The sequence below is a fragment of the Dipodomys ordii genome, unplaced genomic scaffold (genome assembly GCF_000151885.1).
Source record: "Dipodomys ordii isolate 6190 unplaced genomic scaffold, Dord_2.0 Scaffold57, whole genome shotgun sequence".
Classification (NCBI taxonomy): Eukaryota; Metazoa; Chordata; class Mammalia; order Rodentia; family Heteromyidae; genus Dipodomys; species Dipodomys ordii.
Genome location: NW_012267273.1, coordinates 7,143,446 through 7,164,544, shown reverse-complemented (window position 1 = coordinate 7,164,544; position 21,099 = coordinate 7,143,446). Strand labels below are relative to the sequence as shown.

Genomic DNA, 21,099 nt, shown 5'->3' with positions numbered 1-21,099 from the left:
ATTCAAAGGGGACAGACATTAGGAGGACCATGGATCAAGGATAGCTCAAACAAAAAGTTGGCACAGTGACATTGTCTCCACAATTTGTGGAGACTTTTGTCTAGACATCGTGACTACTTGGGATAAGGAGATGGCCTAAAGTCTGCTCTAGATAAAAAATGTTGAGACCCTGTCTCAAAACAACTGAAGCAAAACAAAAAAAAAGAGGTTGGGGAAGTGTCTCAGGTGGTAGAGCAACAATGAGCACAAGGCCCTGATTCAACCCTCCAGTGCCACCATCATAAAAAGGAGGAGACATATATTAAATGGTACCCCTGGAAGTATAAGAAACAGGTGGAAAAACAGTAAAATGTACTGAGAGAGAATGAAACCCCCACACATTGATGTCACTTTTACCACAGTATTGATTTCCTTATTCTGTTTTATTATTAATGTTTTTTTTTACTATTTTCTAAGTCCTAAGTTCAACATTATTATGGTTGCATATGTATAGAAAAAAACAGGAGCTGGTGCTCACACCTGAAATCCTAGCTACTCAGGAGGCTGAGATCTGAGGATCATGGATCAAAGCCAGCCAATGCAGGAACATCTGTGAGACTCATCTCCAATTAACCACCAGAAGTGGCGCTGTGGCTCAAGTGGTAGAGCACTTGCCTTGAGCTGAAGAGTTGAGGGACAGCTCCCAGGCCCAGAGTTCAAGGCAGAAAGAAAGAAGAAAAAGAATCTGGGGCTCATGGTATCCCCAGATTCAGACATCCACTGGCATCTAAAACTGTATGTCCTATGGACAAGTTGGAGCCACAGCAATCTGCTTTATTGTAGCACATATTTAAGGTGATTTTAAATTTTTTATTTAATTTTTAAATTAAGTTAAATCTTAATTAGCACACATGAGTAGTAAGAACAAGTTTCATTGCAGTAATTCCATAGATGTGTACAATGCACATTATATTCTCACACCCCACCTCCTCACCTCATTTTTTTAAAACATCCTGTCTCTACAATGCTTTGATATGCTATGAAACACTGGATTGAAACATCTATGTTTTGAAAATAACCAGCAATTTACCTACCTCCTTTTCAAATAGCATGGGGTTTCACTGTTCTGTGCATAAAGCACATGCACACGCACGTGCACGCACACACACACACACACACACACACACACACACACACACACACACACACATTTATCTCCTCCAAGACAGTCCTCCTTTTAAATGTATGTCCTATCATTATTACTTTTGCCATCATTACCTATCCTCTAAGGATGATCTCCAAGTCCATATACTTTCCTGCAAATGACATAATTTTTCTTTTCCTTTTTTCTTTTTTCTTTTTTTTGTGGGTCATGGGGCTTGAACTCTGGGCCTGGGTGCTGACCCTCAGCTCTTTAGCTCAAGGCTAGTGTTCTACCACTTGAGCCACGGTACCACTTCTGGTTTTCTGGTACTTTATTGGATATAAGAGTCTCATGGACTTTCCTGCCTGACTTTGAACAGCAATTCTTAGATCTCAGCCTCCTGAGTAGTTAGGATTACAGGCATGAACCACTGGCCCCAGATTTTCTTTTCTTTTTAATTTTATTGAAGAGTTGATATACAGAGAGGTTTACAGTTACATGAATCAGGTAATGAGTAATGAGTACAATTCTTTTTGAACCCTGTCTCCCCTTTCCTTGCTATCTCCCAGTCTTTCCCCACCCACAGGATCTCTAGTTCATTTCTCACATAGTGTCCAGTGAGTATCACTGTTGTATTTGTTCATCCTTGTTCCACTTTTTGTGTGCCCTTTGTTGCCTTCCCAAATACAAACTAACAAAATAAGACATGGAAAAGAAAACAAAATCAGCAACAATGGCAACTAAAACAATATCCCTTGTTTCATAGAATATTATTTCATATGATCATCTGCCTAGACTCAAAAAATTAATCTTCCCCCAAAATAAACCCTCAGAAACTCAACAACCCAATCAATAAATTGGCTGAAGATTAAAGAGAGACTTCTCAGAGGAAGGAAAAAGAATGCCAATAGGAACATGAAGAAGTCATAAACATCTCTGGCCATGAAAGAAATGTGAATCAAAACATCATTGAAATTCAATCTCACTCCAGTTAGAATGGTCATTATCATGAAAATTAATATCAAATGCTGGCAGGGATATGGCCAAAAGGAAACCATATTACATTGTTGTTATTAATGTAAACTTGTTCAACCACTCTGGAAAACAGTATAGAGGTTCACCAAAAGACTAAACATAGAGCTTCCCTATATCCCAGCAGTTCCACTTCTGTGCATTTACCCAAATCACCCCAAACCAGGCTGGATTAAAGCCACCAATACAACTATGTTCATTGCAGCATTGTTTATCATAGCCAAAATACGTAATCAAACCTATATGTCCCTCAGTGGACAAATGGATCAAGAAAATGTGGTATATATACATAATGGAATTCTGCTTATCCATCAGTAAGAATGATATTGTACCATTCATAAGGAAATGGAAAGGCTTGGAAAAAAATTATGTTAAATGAAGTAAGCCAGAGACAAAGGAACATAAGCTGCTTGGTTTCCCTCATTTGTTGTAACTAAAATGTGCCCATAAATCTACAAGTAAACACATTGAATGACTAAAGTAAATAAATAAACACATACACACACAATGGGACATAATAAATTATGTAAGACCCTAGTCATTAACATACAATTGGACTCGTGGAGAAAGGCCCAATAGCTATGTACAGATGATCATATAAAATATGAAGTAAACAGATTTTTCTTTATGGAAGAGTAATATTCCATGCATATGTGAATCTCATTATAGTGGGGTTTTATTCATAGTTTGAATATATAAAGCTTACTTTCTTCCTGATCACAAATCCAGTTCCTTTGTGTTTTTCCACATTTTTTCAACATCAATAACTGGATATATATTGTACATGACAGACATGTTCCTTCTCTTATGGCACTTACATTTTGATAGACAAGAAAAGGTAATGAATAAATACAAGGATGATAGATTCAGATACATGCTATCTGAACAAGAGACTGATCTGGTGAATACTGGAGATACCTGGGGACTATTTTGGCTTATTGACTATTTAGGCCTCTCTGGAGGGAAGGAGCAAGAACAATGAGCAAAGTCAGGCTTGAGTGTCCATGGAGAAAAGACATCATTTTTGCAGTGGCTCTGAGGAAAAAGTGGGAAAATGAAGTATGATTACATGGCTTGACAATGGTGAGAGAGCTGAGACAGGTGGGCAGGACCAATGCATGGAGGGATGAGCACAGCAAAGCACGTCCCATCCGCATCCTTCTCTATGCAATGGGAAGCCTTACAATGGTTTAACCAGAATTCTTATTTGGTTTTAGAAAGACCCCCTTTTGCTACATAACAGTTTGAAGAAAAGACAAGAGCTAGAAAAATGAAGAGTGTTATGGTTCAGGAGAGGAAGAAGGAGTTATGAATGGGAGGTTAAGAGAAGAAGATTCATTCTATTCCTTGGACTTCAGTTGTAACTGCAAGTGAATGGTTTTTCCAGGAAAGAATACGAGGGAAAGATCGAGTTTTGGAAAAACAAAACCACAATGTCTGTTTAATTCCGTTAAGTGCAGAATATTAGATATCCAAGTGGAGATATCTAATAGAGAGTTGATTATGTACTGGAGCTCATGAAAAATACATAGTATAAAGTTGAAAAAAATGCTGAGAAAGGATAGTGTGTCAAGTAATAGAGCATCTTCCTGGCAAGGAAAATGCTCTAAGTTAAAACCCTACTACCAGCCCTCCCCCCTAGCACACACACACACACACACACACACACACACACACACACACACACACACACACAACTTGAAAGTAATCAATGTTAAAGTTAAACTCAGGATATCACCTAAGGATGTGATCAACTAAGGAAAAATGCAGACAGCAAAGCTGGATAAGGAAAGGGTTCTGGGACAGAATATGGCTTAGCAGTCTCATGAAAGAGAGGACACTGGAAAAGAATCCAAAGTGTTCAAGATGATGCCCAGAGACATCAGTGAAAAATCAGAGGAATCTAGAAGGGAATAGTATTTCAAGAAGAAACTGGACTGTAGTGTGGAACGTAACCATATCAAGGTGTAGAATCCAAAAATATTCATTGGTTTCTATAATTTGACATATGATGAGAAAGAAATTGTTTCCAGTTGCTAGTGCTTTCTTCATTAAATGATTTAGCCTTTTGTTTTTGTTGCCTTCTGGTTTTTTTGGCAACAAAAAGAGCCTCCAGCTCTTACTCAGTTTTCTTGCTCAAAGCTGGGACTATACTACTTGAGCCATGACTCCAGTCCTGTTTTTTTCTGGTTAATTGGAAACAGTCTTGAAGACTTTTCTGCCCAGGCTGACTTTGAACCTCAGTCTTCCAGATCTCAGCCTCCTTAGTAGCTAGGAGTACAGATGTGAGCCTTTGATGCCAGGCAAAGGAAAATGTTGATGTTCCAAACAGGACAAACTCTAACGCTTTATAAAGATACAATAAAGGGAGGATTTTTGTTTTTGCACAAATGTTCCTTTGCCCCAGCAGGACTGTAGTGTGTAGTCTGCATACTCTTGATTCTCAAATGAGATTTGAATTCTCTTTTAGTTCCCCCAGTCATTAGAACTCATCCACAAGAATACATCATTGCAATTGATCAACCCATCACACTCCCCTGCGAAGCAGATGGCCTACCACCACCTGACATTGTATGGCACAAAGATGGGCATACCATTACAGAGTCCATCCGCCAGCGCATCCTCAACTCGGGGGCTCTGCAGATAGCCTTTGCTCAGCTGGAGGATGCTGGGCAGTACACATGCATGGCAGCTAATGTGGCAGGTTCAAGCAGTGTAAGAGCCAAGCTCACCATCCATGGTAGGTTGTCTAACGTTGCCACAGTAATGTAGCAAAATAAAAGGTCACCAAGAGCAAATTTGGTGGAAAAGAAAACTAATGAAAATCAATATCCAAAATGTGTGCAAGGAGAGAGTCATAGATCTTGTTTGTAGACCAGATAACACAGGTGAAATTTATTTTCTGTTGTGCTTTGTGTTATTCAAGATCTGCTGAGCACTTTGAGTACTTTTTAGTGTCTGTGAATAGCCAGTTTATCCAGTCAACATGTTGTGTGGAACAAATTCAAAAATTAAAGCACCATAAAGGGGCTTTGGATTTGTACTTTGGCTTGTTTTATTGTTTTATTACAATAAGTAGAAAAAAGTCAAATGTGAGGACGTCAAAGAGGCAAACAAAAAGATTTCTAACCCACTTGTAAATCATTTGGGCATAAAGTGAATTGAATGTCTTCCACAAAGTCGAGTACTTTAGAATTCTTGCTATGATCAAAAATATCAATTGCACTCCTAGCAAAAGAAATCAATATCTTGATAGCTTATTATAGTATTCCTATTAGAATGACCCTCAAATGTCTTTTATATGTTAATTTTCAATGGAAATAATGATGATTTGAATTTAACCTCCTGAAGTTAATTTTTTGAATAACTATCTTTTCGAAATTCCTAGTACCACCTAGTATCCGAAATACAGAAATACACTATGCAGTCAATGAGAACTCACAAGCTATTCTACCATGTGTGGCTGATGGAATCCCCACTCCAGCAATTCACTGGGAAAAAGACAATGTTCCTTTATCTAACTTGTTAGGAAAATACACTGCTCAGCCATATGGAGAACTCATTTTGGAAAATGTTGTGGTAAGTTTACCAAATGTAAATAGGTGCATAAGCCAGATGGTTAATTCATATTCCTTGTTTTTACTAATTTAATCTGAAAATATAGTCTATAATGATAAAAGAAAATACTCATATAAGTGTATATCCAATTAAAAATTAGACATATATTTCATTTTAAGTCCCCACAAGGAGAATAGCATTTAGCAGATAGATGGAACTAATGAATACCTTTTAAAACTGTTCATTAGATGTGTGTGTGTGTGTGTGTGTGTGTGTGTGTGTGTATGTATCCTGGGGCATGAAATTAGGGCCTAAGTACTGTCTGAGCTTTCTCTCTCTCTCCTCTCTCTCTCTCTCTCTCTCTCTCCTCTCTCTCTCTCCTCTCTCTCTCTCTCTCTCTCTTTCTCTCTCTCTCTCTCTCTCTCTCTCTCTCTCTCTCTCTCTCTCTCTCTCTCAGCTAGCACAATACCACTTGAGCCATAGCTCTATTTTCAGCCTTTGGGTTGTTAATTGGAGATAAGAATCTCATGGACTTTCTTGATCCAGCTGGCTTCAAACCGCAATCATCAGTGCTCAGCCTCCTGAGTAATCCTAGCTACTGGTCATATCTCAGTCAAACAACTGGACCCTGGGATTTCCAAGTATATGGCACTGTGATAGGCTATGTCAGGCTCTTAGTCAGCGATGTCAGCTAACATTGTACTTTCCCAATTCTCTTTCCAAGAGAAAGAGAATATAGCCTATCCATGTGTCAGTTGTATCCTAATATCAAAGATCTTAATGCTTAAAGAGTGGGAAACTTAGAATTGATAAAATAACAATAAACCCTTTTATTTGTTTAAACTGCTAAATATCTCTGGTGGGCATTACTCCTGTGTCCATGTACAAAAATCTTTTAGACTTTAAAGAATTAAAGGGGACAGTTTAGAATTCAGTGGGACAATGAGTCAGGTACAGTAAGAGAATACCAATACTCAGGTGTATCCTAAATATGAGGGGAGTGACATAAATAATATGTAGTTGTATTGGCATATAACATATATGACCCAGATTTTGAAATATTTCATTTACATAAAATCTTTTATTTTAAACTTAATTTGTCACAAGCTAAGAACTTAAAACCAGTTAAGTGGTGTGTGGTGAGGGGAATAAGACTTATGCTTATTTGCCTTTTTTAAGACTACAACAAAAATTAGGTTGTATCTATAATGAATGGTGGTAAATTTTATGATGTATTTCTAATTCTTTGGTGCTTCGTTGACAAAGAATTTTAGTCTTAAATTTAGAAAAGAGAAATAAAGTCCATAATATATATATTTTAATTCATCCAAAGCATTCAATCAATTAAACTCACATTTATTAATGGGTCAGGCACTGGAAATACCAGAAACAAAGACCTGAAGATCCTAGCTCTTATGGAGTTTATTTCTAGAAGGAGATAGATAATTTAGGAAATATGCAATAAAAGTAGTATGCAACATGTACGATGTCACAAAAATGCATTGTAAAGTGGAGTAAAAAGGATCTCTGGAGCTGGAGCAAGTTACAATTTTAAGTAAAATGATCATTGGGAAAGTGATAGTTTAGCCAAATCTAGGAGAGTGACCCAGCCAACAAAATATTCAAAGAAAAGCAACCGAGGAAAGAAAATAGGCAGAGCGAAAGAGTTGAAGTGGGAATGGGCCAGTCGGATTTGAGACTCAGGAGGCCAGTAAAAGCAAAGAAAGCGTATAAAATGAGAGAAGGCAGAGCAAATGGCATGTGGTCTTCTAGATCATTAGAACCATTTTGCCTTTTACTATTCCTAAAAGTCCGAGTCTATTGACAATACTGTATTTCTGTAAGACCTCACTGGCTTTTATGATAAGAGTAGATGGTAGCGTGGCAAGGACAGAAGCAGGAAGACCTGTGGGAAGGCTGGAGGGAGGCAAATGCGAAATAATAGAACCACCAATAGAATGTTTCAGAGAAGGAGTAAGAAGTGGTCGGAGGACACATATACTTTGAAGTTAGCATGTCCTAAAAGATTGCAAGTGGAATTTGAGAGGAAAAAGTAAAGGATGACTGAATGTCTGGTACCAAAGGCATGAATAATTGACAGGATACAATAGCCATCATCTGAGAAATAAATAATAGCACAAAAACAATGATTTGCTCTATTGAGTCCAATTTCCTTTCCATGCCACCTATAACCACTATATATCAGTTAACTCCAAAGGAGAACTGGAATGAGCTCAATGCAATTGGAGTTTGGAAATAAGATCTAGATACTGGTTGTCTTCAAGATGTAAGTGGTCATATAAAGCCATGATGTTGTGAAGGAATTTATATAGGTAAAATGACATACAGGTTCCATACATCTAGTTCCATGTAGATACAGATATAAAGGGACCAAGACTGAGCCTTCTCCTGCGTCAACATTACATAGAGAAGCAGCCAATAGTATTTTGGCAGGAAACTCGAAGACTATATGGTCCAAATGAAGGCAAAGTTTGAGAGTGTGGACTATTGCCAGTCAGACAAATAACAGTGATAGGAGTTGGTCATTGGGCTTAGCTAGTGAAACCCCAGAACTGTAGGTGATATTGCTATTATGCTTGTCATTTTTCTGCTAATTTTGGTTGGTACCACATTACCCAAAGAGCCCACTAGATTGTCCAGATGCCTCTTAGCAGCCTTGGATTTAATGTTATTTTTGGTTTCTTACTTGTACATTGAAAAGTGATAGTATATTGGATAATTACTAGACTTTAGGGTTTATTTTTGTTGAAATCCTGTTGCTAGAAAATAGTTGTTATAGATCTGTAACATGTGGGATTATGATTTAACTCCTATGTATTTTGAATGTTTGAGGATGAATATGGTTAAAGTACTTTATTTGCATATATGAACATAGAACAGTGAAAACTGCTGAAACTGTTTTTTTCTCTGTACATTTTTTAAATTATTATCTTTAAGTAGTTGGACAAAGGAGTCAGTATTCACCAAATGGAGCTGTTTTTTGTTTTGTTTTGTTTTGTTGGTTGTGGGGCTTGAACTCTGGGCTTGGGTGCTGTCCCTGTGATCTTCAGCTCAAGGCCAGCGCTCTACCGCTTGAGCCACAGTGCCACTTCTGGTTTTCTGGTGGTTTATTGGAGATAAGAGTCTCATGGACTTTCCTGCTCTGGCTGGCTTTGAACCATGATCCTCAGATCTAAGCCTCCTGAGTAGCTAGGATTACAGGCGTGAACCACCAGCGCCCTGCTGGACCTGTTTTAAGATGGGTCAGAGGAGACAGGGGAGAGATGTGCGGGGAGGGGCATTTGATCAGATCATGTTGTATATGTGTGTGTGCAAATGACACTAAAGCCCTGTGCAACTCATGTATGCTAAGAAAAATACGTAACTTAAAAAGTAAATTATGCTCTTCAAAACTAACCTAATGATTTAGCCGGGAGCTGGTGGCTCATGCCTGTAATCCTAGCTACTCAGGAGGCTGAGATCTGAGGATCAAGATTCAAAGCCAGCCAATGCAGGAAAATCCCTGAAACTCTGATGTCCAATAAACCACCAGAAAACCGGAAATGGTGCTGAGCTCAAGTGGTAAAGCGTTGGCCTTGAGCTGAAGAGCTGAGGGACAGCCCCCAGGCCCAGAGTTCAAGCCCCACGACCGACCAAAAATAAAAAAGAAAACCTAATGAATTTAGCATTTAAAAGTGGAAATGTTATTATCTGTAGATAAGAGTGCTCCTTTGGGGAACAAGTTTTACAGTTTTATGTATTTTGTGTAATAAAATGTGAGATTCTGACATTTTGTGTACTGCGATTTTTGTTTTTAACATTTTAGCCGGAAGATTCTGGGCTGTATACGTGTGTTGCTGGCAATGTGGCGGGAGAAGATACTCACACCATCACCCTGACTGTGCACGTTCTCCCCACATTCACCGAACTACCCGGAGACGTGTCATTAAATAAAGGAGAGAGGCTGCGATTAAGCTGTAAGGCAACCGGTATTCCATTGCCCAAGCTAACATGGACTTTCAATAACAATATCATCCCAGGTGAGTGATTTCACTCTTCAGAAATGAATCCTTGTACTCAGAGAGAAGTGGAGACCAACCTCTACTTGCCCTGATCATGAAGTACAAATGAAGAATTGGTGACTTTAAATATTATAAAACATGCTGCAGCTTGGATTTTACTCTCTACACACACACACACACACACACACACACACACAATGTTTATTCTTTCTGCAGGAATCAGTGGATTACAGTTCTATATAGTGTGTGTTGTTAGAAGTTCTTTTCAAAATGTCCTCTCTCCATGAGAAGATAATAATGTAAATGTAGGCAGCTATCCCCCCTGAGCCTTAACATCATTGATAAATTGATAAAGGTGGCTACTGCTAAAGTCATGTAATATTATAGAAAATCCAAACTCTTCACTGTATGAAACCAGTGCAAATCAATTTCACTTAATGTAGAAAAAATTACTAGTCACTATGGATACTTCATGACAAACGTCTACTTACTCACTGGGCCTTGTCATCAGTGTAAAGGCACTAAATAGCAAGAAATTGTCCTTTGCCAAAATTGAGTTCAGCTCTTTATTGACTGTCTTTCTAGAAAAGTGGTGATAAGACAGTGTTTTCTTTTGTAAAGATTTATGTTAATGACTGGAACTCATCAACTGTGTTATCACAGTAATGACTAAAGAAAAACAATGTCTAAAAATTCCAGTCTGTGTCTGAAGGCCAATGTAGCTTTTCAGTACCAATTTAGCTATTAAAACTTTTAAACCTTCATTTTCCACTTTGTACTCAGCATTACCAATTTTTTGTTTTAATAAACAGGTAAAAAAACCCTACAAAGTAAACAGACTACTTAACATAATTAGATTTAGGCTGCTCAAATTATAATTTTATTTGGTTTTAGTTAACTTGCACCATATCATGTTAACCTTACATTCTCCTCTGCCTTACTAAATATTTATAACATCACCATGTATAATTTATAAGGAGGTTTAAATTATTACAGATTTGATCGTGTGGCTGCTATGACCAAACAAGCATGTATTTTTATGATTTGCCCTCTGACATGACAAGTCAGTTGAATTATAACTAAAAAGGTGGTCATTTTATTGATGTAAATTGTTTTGGAGGGAAAGTACCAGTTAGATAAATGGAATGGAAAATGTCATGTTCCTGAAGGATTTTTGAAACACAGAGAGACTATGAGCCTGCTTTAGGTAGCAGATTGAAATGAAAGATGTACTGTCAATCTAAAATAGTTTCTGAATGATGTTTGTTTGCTTTTTCTCTTCCTGTTCCCCTGGCTGTTTTTTAATTCTTCAAACAAGAGCCTGTAGACTAGCTAAGAGGGAGGATCAGAGGCAAAGGCTGTGTCTTGCACGGTGTCTTGATGAGATCCTTTGGTTCCATTGCTGACCAACTCATAAATCTAACCTGTAAAATACTGCACTGCCCTGGATTTTTTCAAGGTCACTGAGAGGCATTCAAGCATTCGTGTTGTTTCCTAACTTGTTTCTCCTCAGCCCACTTTGATGGTGCAAGTGGACACAGCGAACTTGTTATTGAAAAAGTGTCAAAGGAGGATTCGGGTACCTACGTGTGCACTGCCCAGAACAGCGTGGGCTTTGTGAAAGCAATCGGGTTTGTTTATGTGAAAGGTAGGTAAGAGTGTTTTCTTTTCACACCTGTAATTTGATTTATAATGAGAAGGTTGGGTTTTATTTCCTTATTATGTAGTAATACAATATAACTTTAATTTATGAGGTCATTTAGCCCAATTTCACAAATGTATTCATTCATGAGTGGGGGGAAAAAACAACCACCATGAGCATTTAACTCAAAAGTAAGAAAGAAGTAAATGAAGAGATCATTTCTCATGAAGTGGTCCCGTAGAGAACTGAAGTTGACCAAATCAATCGGTGGTTTAGGAAGAGACACGCATTCTGAAAAAAATCCGTGAAGGTTTAAAATGACTCTTCTCCTGCTTTATGCAATTACCTTTCTTTTTTAAATGACCTTTAAGTAGTTCTGCAAAGGTACTTCAATTCAACATATCAGTTTATGAGCACAATGCATCTTGATCAAAGCTACTCCTTCCATAATTCTCCCTCATTTATTCCCACCCCACCTATCCCTTCAAGCTATCTGGTTCCATTTTCACAGGTGTGCATTGGGTGCTATGATTTCATTTGCCCAATATTCCTTTCCCTCACTCATCTGCCCTCCCTCCATCCCCCTATGCCCTACCCACCTTAGACAAAACATATTGCAGTCTCCTGGGATTCATTTTGTTAAGCAACTACTTAAAGGAGTTACACCATTGGAATCCTCCTCCCCGCCTCCCTGTGTATACCCTACTTTAGTTGGTTTGTATACGCATGCCTAAGGCCCTGAATATGTTTTCACTGGGGTCAAAATTCACCAAGAAATTATCAATAGCACCTGCTTTCACTTTGTGCCTGTCCTGATTCTTTCCAGAACCTCCAGTCTTCAAAGGTGACGACCCCTCTAACTGGATTGAACCACTTGGTGGTAATGCAGTCTTGAACTGTGAGGTGAAAGGTGAGCCTGCCCCAACTATTCAATGGAGCAGAAGAGGGGTGGATATTGAGATCAGCCACAGAATCCGACAACTGGGCAATGGCTCCCTGGCCATCTATGGCACTGTGGTAAGTCACTCTGGAATTGTGGATGTACCCTTAAATTCTCGCAGTCACTGGCCCGATACACTTTCCATAAATGAGAAAATGTTCTCTTCCACTCCTCAAAAGTTTACTTTAAATGATGTACAAGAAACTTTGAAAAGTACATATGAATGCAGTTCAAGGAGATGCTTCACACATTATGAAATATTTCAATCAGGTTAAACATATTGATCTCTTTAAGCAGTATCAGTTCTTTATGGTGAAACATTCAAAATCCTTTTTGGCAATATGTAGCACGTAATTTTTATTTATTCACCCTGCTGAATGCACTAGACCTTTTTTTTACTTCTATCTAACCATAATTAAGTATCTATTGGTCACCATCTTCTTATTTCTTCTCCCTGCTCCTCCAGAGTCTGGTAGCTACTGTTCTCTCTCTTATATAAAACCAGCACTGTAGATTCTACACACAAATGACATCCTGCAGTGCTGCTCTTTCTGCACCTGGCTTATTTCAAATTACTTCTAGATCCTATGAGATTTCATCCTTCATTATGGCTGAATAGTATTCCTTTGTGTATACCCCATTTACTCTATCTGTTAGCCAATGAAGTTCTTTTAAAAACTACAACTAAAACAATAGTTGAAATTGGTATTTTGGGCACTTTCAAGTAAATACCACAATTAAGATAATTTTGCTGCCTATTGTCTTATCCTTGTCCTATTATTTAACAATAGGAGATAACCTCTATAGATCCATTTTAGAACAAAGAAAATGAAGAATTATGTACACTACTTCAAATACAAAGAAATTTCATCAGTAAACTGATTATTATATTTGGACTTTCCAAAAGCTTTCATATTTCAGAAATAGGATTTTTTTTTCACTTTGAATTATCTTCACTAAAATACATCTGGTTAATTTGTAAACATACTTACTGAGTTTTCTATGGGCTTTCATTGTATTAATAGTTAAAATAACAAAATATATTATCTAATCTCCTGCTTCATTCTCAAATGTTTATTCTCCTTAATTTTACTTCAACATTAGCTATTGTCATTCATGTTGAGATTATTTCTAGTCATAGTTGTTATCATATCAAGTTGTCTCAGGCTTCTCATTGCCCAGGCCTTGAGTTCAAGCCCTTAAACTGGCATTCAAAGAAAAAGGACTCAATAGTTGTTTATTTTGCACTGACTGACCATTTTAATGATATTTAGGACATCCTGAATAATACCATTGACATTGTTCTTTAGTAAGGTATTTTTAAGAGGTGGTCATAAAACAATGTTATTCTTGCTGTGATTTTCTACAAATTATTACTCTTGGTTAAAAAAAAAGGTAAGTTTGGAATTTCTTTCTTGATCCTTCTATTCCTCCTCTTTTTAAAAAACTATGAGGTTTGACCTATTAGGTTTGACTATTTCTACGAAAATGATTTCTCAAAGACAATATTGTAAACCAACATTGATAAAAAAAAATTACTGGGATTTTCCCCCTCTTATAGATTCATTTTATGAAAATGCTTGTTTCCATAGAACGAAGATGCTGGAGACTACACATGTGTAGCTACCAATGACGCTGGAGCAGTGGAACGCAGCATGAGCCTCACACTGCAAAGTAAGCTCCTGGTGGAACCCATGTGAAACTTTATGCCATGGTGCCTAATGGAGAGTACTTACTTCCTTTAGCTTTGCAGAAGTGCAGTAGTGGTACTGTTCACAATAGGTCTCATTTAGTTTTCTGTTAAAAGGCTGTCATCACATATGACCAGATAAGCTGAAGTTAAGCAAAATGAAAAAGATAGGGACACAAGTGATTTTTTTCTTTCTTGCTATTGTTTCTAATGTATTTATAAGGTACCATATGATTTTTTTTGTTGCTTTGTATGTCCCTTCCCCATGGTATAACCCCTGTTTTCACTATATTTAATGTTGGTATAATTTGGGGAGGGGATGGGAAAAAACAAAATGTTTAAATAGGGATACAGGTGGACCCATTGCAACAATGAGATGTAGAAGACACTATGTTGAAAAACTAACTTTACAATTTAGGTGGGGGGGGGGGAGGCGGAGCCAGTGTAGTTGTGGAGATGGGAGGGAAGGGATGGTAGAAGAAAAACAAAGGAGGCAACAATGCTTGATAAGAAATGTACTCATTACCTTGTTCATGTAACTGTAACCCCTCTGTACAGTATTTTTACAATAAAAAAAACTTATTTAAAAAACTGGTACATTTTCTACAGGTCCTTCTTTCTACTTTATCTAACATACATAGTATAAAATTACAATTGACTACTAGGGAAGTCTTTGTTTAATAACATGTTTAGTAGAGTTGACCACAGTTCTTGCAGCATGCATAGGAAGATGTCATTTCATTCTAAGCCTCCTGAGAAACTAGGATTACAGACATGAGCCACAGGCACCAGCCTTCTTGATAATTTTTTAATGTCTTCCTTTTTCCTTCCATTTCCAGCGGCATGCTTTTTTGATATATTCCAAATTAGCATACATGTACCTTTTCTACACATATGTTCAAGTACAAGTAAATAGTTACTTGTCTAATTTACCAGTGTGCTAGAAGCTCTTAGAGACCGGGAATATCTGTTATCCCTGTACACTAGTAGAACAATGCTGGAAAATAACAGGCTCTCAATGCATGTCTGTTGAATAAAAGAAGACCCATGATGAGTTCTTAGTGAATCTTAACCTCAAAAATTATCAAAGGAGGGGCTGGGAAGGTGGCTCAGTGGTAGAGCACTTGCCTTGCATGCCTGAGGCTCTGGGCTCGATTCCTCAGCACCACATAAGCAAAAAGAAAAAAGCCAGAAGTGGCGCTGTGGCTCAAGTGGTAGAGCGCTAGCCTTGAGCTGAAAAGCTGAGGGACAGCGCCCAGGCCCAAAGTTCAGGCCCCATGACCGGACCCCAAAAAAAATAATCATCAAAGGAAAGGGGAATTTCATTATGTGAGACAAAGAATAGCAGTTGAGTGTATTGAGTTATTAAACTGATTAGAAGTTATTGTTTGATCTCAGTTGTGTAACAGGAATCCTGAAATAAGCACTCTTTTTAAGGTTACAAAGGCTTAGGGGAATAGATTAATAGTGCAGACAGAATTTGAATCCAGAAAGCCTAAGTATGGAGCCCATGCCGTACACTAACTCACTTAGGCATTTAACATTTTTTATATTTACTAAATAAAATGGGGCTACAATAATTTTATCAATGGCCATTACAAAACTATAAGTCACTTTTATTCATTTTGTAAGTAAGCTTGTTTTTTCTTTCAAAAGAATATTACCATGTGTGTGTGTGTGTGTGTGTGTGTGTGTGTGTGTGTGTGTGTATGTGTATGATAGAAATGTTAACTTAGCTGTTCAGAATCTAAAAAAATCACTGTGTACTTTTTTAAATAAGTGTTTTACTATGAAAAAACTGTACAGAGGGGTTACAGTTACATGAGCAGGGTAATGAGTACATTTCTTATAAGGCATTGTTGCCTCCTCCTTTGTTTTTCCTCTACCATCCCTTCCCTCCCATCTCCACAACTACACTGGCTCCGCCTCCCCCCCCCCCACCTAAATTGTAAAGTTAGGTTTTCAGCATAGTGTCTTGTACATCTCATTGTTGCAATGGGTCCACCTGTATCCCTATTTAAACATTTTGTTTTTTCCCTTCCCCTCCCCAAATTATACCAACATCAAATACAATGAAAACAGGGGTTATACCATGTATAAGGGAAGGACATACAAAGCAACAAAAAATCATATGGTACCTTATAAATACATTAGAAACAATAGCAAGCAAGAAAAAAAGCATTTGTGTCCCTATCTTCGGGTTAATTTCACTTAACTTCTTCTTATCTGGTCATATGTATATAGCTTTTGACCTTCTTTACTTGTCCCAGACATATACTAGTTATTGCAAATAAGGAAAACCATGGGACCTATGTTTCTTTGGGCCTGGCTTATTTCACTTAATACAAATACTCAAAGAAACAACTGCCCAATAAATAAGTGGGCTAAAGACTTAAAGAGAAACTTCTCTGAAGAGGAAATAAGAATGGCCAATAGACACATGAAGAAATGCTCAACCTCTCTAGCCACAAAAGAAATGTAAATCAAAACAGCTTTGAGATTCTACCTCACCCAGTTAGAATGGCTATAATCAAGAACTCTAATAACAACAGATGCTGGAGGGGATGTGGCCAGAAGGGAACCCTACTGCATCGTTGGTGAGAGTGTAAACTTGTTCACTGTGCATTTTTTTACGACAGGTCCTCCTATTATTACTCTTGAACCGGTAGAAACTATCACTAGTGCTGGCAGCAAAGTCATATTAGATTGTCAGGCAACTGGAGAGCCTCATCCGACTATTACATGGTCCCGCCAAGGGCGCTCTATTCCCTGGGATGACCGAGTCAGTGTTCTGTCCAACAACTCATTATATATTGTGGCTGCTCAGCAAGAAGATACATCTGAGTATGAATGTGTTGCTCGAAACTTAATGGGTTCTGTCCTTGTCAGAGTGCCAGTCATTGTCCAGGGTAAGTATGACCAGAGGACAGTCTTATTAAACTCTACCCAGGCAATTCCAGTCATAAAAATGATTACCATATTGCTGGTCATCAGTGGCTTACACCTGTAATCCTAACTACTAAGGAGACAGAGATGTGAGAATCAAGGTTCAAAGCCAACCCAGGTATATATAACTTCAATCCGAGTCTCTTTTAACTTTAGGGTACTTCTAGAGGATGGAAATAGAACAAAACTAACATCATGATTTACAAACTAAAGGAAACAAAACAATGCAGAATAGAGTTTTTTTTAATTCCAGGTTAATGATTCAAAATTCCAAACCAAATGCATTCTCAGAAAGCAATACATATATTTTTCTTTAAGTAATAAAGCATATTCAAAAGGTAAAGACTCCATGAACTTCTCGATTGCTAACTTCCAGCAGCCACATTCATGTGAGTCAGGATTGGAACTCTAATATAAACTAAAGTTTTGCTTTCACTCATATGGGTTACTTTTACCATCAGTGAAAGCTCCCACAAACTACTCATCAGCAAGCATAGATTCAGCTCTCTAGTTCATAACTTAAATGGAACTTGCTTTGTAACTTTGATTTACAAAAGGGTGACAGAGTATAATGCTTTCTTTGCAGTTCATGGTGGGTTTTCCCCCTGGTCCTCCTGGAGATCCTGCAGTGTAACCTGTGGAAAAGGCATCCAGAAGAGAAGCCGACTGTGTAACAGCCCTCCTCCAGCCAATGGTGGCAAACGGTGCCACGGGTCGGACTCAGAAGCCCGAACGTGTCAGAACAAGCTGTGTCCAGGTACACAAGGGATTAAGCGTGTTGTTAATTGACATTAATTTGCATTCCCTACCTATGCATGGCCTCACAGTTAGTACTTTGATTGCAATGTACCTTATACTGTTCACCTTTGTATAGTGGATGGTCACTGGTCAGAATGGAGTCTTTGGGAAGAATGCACAAGAAGCTGTGGACGGGGTAACAGAACCAGGACCAGAGCTTGCAATGATCCGCCAGCCCAGCATGGTGGACGGCCGTGTGAAGGGAATGCTGTGGAAATCATCATGTGTAATGCGAGGCCTTGCCCAGGTGAGAGCCCACCAGTAATAACCCACCAATCATATTCTGATAAGCTTTCTAAAAGGCAGCAAGCTTTATTATCACTGTAGCTTCTTCATTGTAAGAAGGGTAGAGCCTCATGTTTGAGAATGCATTCATTCTGATGTGATCAGTTCTTTGTTGTAGGTAAATCTGTAAAGGAATGGCATTCTTCAATGCTAAGTAAAATTCTTAGTGTAACATAAAAAGGCTCCACATTGTGGTCTATTTTTATAATCATACCGCATAGCTACAAAAAAGATCCTAAGATTTTAGAAGTAATGGTGGCTTTGGGTAACATCTAATCCAGCCATCCATTTCTAGACAAGAAAATGAGAGCTTACAGAGACTCAGGAACACATTGCTGGTGAGCAGGGAACAGTGAAACATAGCTACTATTCACCAAAAACCCAGCACATGATACAACTGGGCTAGCTGGCTTGTCCATGTGCCTTTATTGACTTTGTATATGAAGACTCTTTCAGATTCAAGGGACAGAAATAAAACTTAAACAAAAATAGTCGAAAATTCACTTTTTCAGGTATGATGGAAGGCAAGGATTTGACCAATGCTTTTATCTCATCTCTCTTCTTCTGTTGGGCTTTACCTTGTTGAACTCTTTTCCTGTGGGAGAACCAGGTGCTAGCAAAGACTGGCTCTGATGAACTTTGTCATCTAAGGCCTCAGAGGGAAAAAAAAAAAAGAGAGTTCTTATCAGCCTCTCAGTTCCTTCTCAGCCTGTGAAAAAAAGAACTCTGATTTTGAAGTTATCACATGCTTGTGTCTGGATTTAGCTGAGTGTAGCCCAAGTCCTATGATCAGCAGCTGATTCAATGTGTCCTTCTATACAGGGTCAAGAAAGGAAAGCTTCTTTGTCTGGAAACTTGAAAAAAATTATATGGAAGGGAAGAGAGGTTGTTTATTTGTTTACTTATTGATTCATCTAACAAGGTGCTGTGCACCTACTCTGTGTCCAAGGTTCTGTTCCAAAATATCACTTTCCCGTATCACAGTAAAATGGTAAAGTGATAAAGAGACAATGTCTTTCAAATATTGATAAGCATACTGCTCAAACTCAAAGAAGTGAATTGATAAAGCACAACAGGGTATGACACCTTAGCTCTGGGAGTGGCTCAAAGAAAGATTTGGATAATTTTTTTTAAAAAAGAAGTCCTTATTGCATTGGGTATTTTGTTCTATGATAAAGAAAAATTCGGGAAATAATGTTACATAATTCACTAAGTAGCAAAAAGTGAATCGTGGACTTCAATTCGCATTGATGGATTCCCAAGTTTAGCTCCTTTGTTTCGAGATATCTTGATTTTCAGTCTGACATCTATTAAATTTCACAAATAAAACCCTAAGCCTGACATGGTGGCTTATGCCTGTAATTCTAGGACCTGAGAGGGAGAGGAAGGAAGATTAAGAGTTTAATGTGAGCTTAGGCTAGATATGGCCCTGGTTTGAAAAAAACAAATAAAATAAACCAACACTGTCCTGAAATCTTAAAGAAAATAAATCAGAGCCACGGGTTTGAGCCTTGAAAAATTAAAAAAGCTCGTTACAGAAACATTATCTTCTAAAAAACCCCAGAAAGACCTAAGAGAAATCATTGGACAATTGGTAACGATATAATGGAAACCTGAATATTAAAGCTAATGTTAAAGTAAAGGTCACTTTTGATTCATATTGAGTAACTCTGTGCTTCCGGTCTATTTACCTATTACCAATTGCTCACTAATCTGCTGGCATATTATTATTTTAGGCTTTCTTGGGTTATTCCAAGCCCATAAACCAATTGAATTTTCTGCTATTTTGGCACAATGTCAACAGTATCTCAGAGCCAGTAACTAAAGCAATGTAGTGTTTAGTTGCACCATGTCACTTGGTAGATACTGCAAATGACACAATTTCATTGCTTCTATGTGTATAAGCCATTCTGTGTATGTATACATTTATACATACATATGTACATGTGTATATATTCTGCATATACCATATCCTCTTTATTCATTTATCTATTGTTGAGACCTAAGCTAATTCCATGACTTGTCTATTGTGAATTATTTATTTTTAATGATGTCAAGTTTAAAGAAAAGTTGTGAGAATGACCAAAAATATTTCTGTATTATTCTTATACACATATATTTACTAATACAAGGGCCTTCAATTTCGTAAATACAGTAGTATCAAAGTTGACACTGTATATATATATAAATATATTATTTTTAAGCTCCTTATCTCATTTTATTATCTAATCCATGGTACACATTTCAAATAACTGTTAGTTGCTCCAGTAATATTCTTTATAACTCTTCTTTATTTGTCTTGTTTCTGTAGATTTTTTTAGATGTTTTTAGTAGAGAACTTTCTAACACTGTCTTTCATGACCTTGATACTTTGAAATATCTATATCAGTCATTTTGTAGAAGAGTTTTCAATCTGGAATCATTTGATATTTCCTCCTGGTTACACAGTTGGGGTTTGCTTTTGGGCAGAGACCCCACAGAAATAATTGCTCCTCAGTGCATCTGTTCAGAGGCCATGAAATGTCAATTTATCTATACTGATGACAATTCACTCTGCCTGCCCTCTAAATAAAAGTGCTACTTGCCATTGTATTGTAGCTACTGTTTTTACTTCTATTATAAATAAGTGTTTTATAGGGAAACTATGTAAACATCCTCTTATTAGTCTCCCAGTGGATATTACTAGCTTTAATATCCACTTGTAATCCTTTTGGAATTAATTATTACTATGAAGTTTGAATAATACTGTTTTCCTTACTCTGTCATAGGTTCTACATTTATTATTGACTTTCTATCAGGGAGGATTTTTTGCTTTACTCTTTATTTCTTGATTTATGCCAGTGAGGACTCAGATGTTATACAACAATGGAATACTCTAGTATCATGCAATGGATTATAATGCATAATTACTATTATTCTGATATGCAACTTATCCTAGGTTTTTTTTAATGGAGTCTCTAGGCTAGTTTCAGTGTCCCCCTGAGATATCTCCATGAGTTTGTGAGTTAGTCATTATTTTCTGGTGCAAATTACCTACATATTGCAAGTAAGTAGACTAGGAAT

The 21,099-nt window shown here is 37.5% G+C and overlaps 1 protein-coding gene across 1 annotated transcript in view; it reads left to right on the top strand.

Moving 5' to 3' along the window:
* Positions 1-21,099, top strand: part of Hmcn1 (hemicentin 1) — a 450,607-nt gene that overhangs the window by 390,277 nt on the left and 39,231 nt on the right. The window contains exons 78-86 of the mRNA XM_013021737.1: positions 4,626-4,895; positions 5,544-5,734; positions 9,540-9,753; positions 11,249-11,383; positions 12,204-12,394; positions 13,910-13,991; positions 16,647-16,916; positions 17,540-17,710; positions 17,828-17,998. Coding sequence (XP_012877191.1) covers positions 4,626-4,895; positions 5,544-5,734; positions 9,540-9,753; positions 11,249-11,383; positions 12,204-12,394; positions 13,910-13,991; positions 16,647-16,916; positions 17,540-17,710; positions 17,828-17,998 — 1,695 coding nt within the window. The remainder of the gene's footprint in view (positions 1-4,625; positions 4,896-5,543; positions 5,735-9,539; positions 9,754-11,248; positions 11,384-12,203; positions 12,395-13,909; positions 13,992-16,646; positions 16,917-17,539; positions 17,711-17,827; positions 17,999-21,099) is intronic.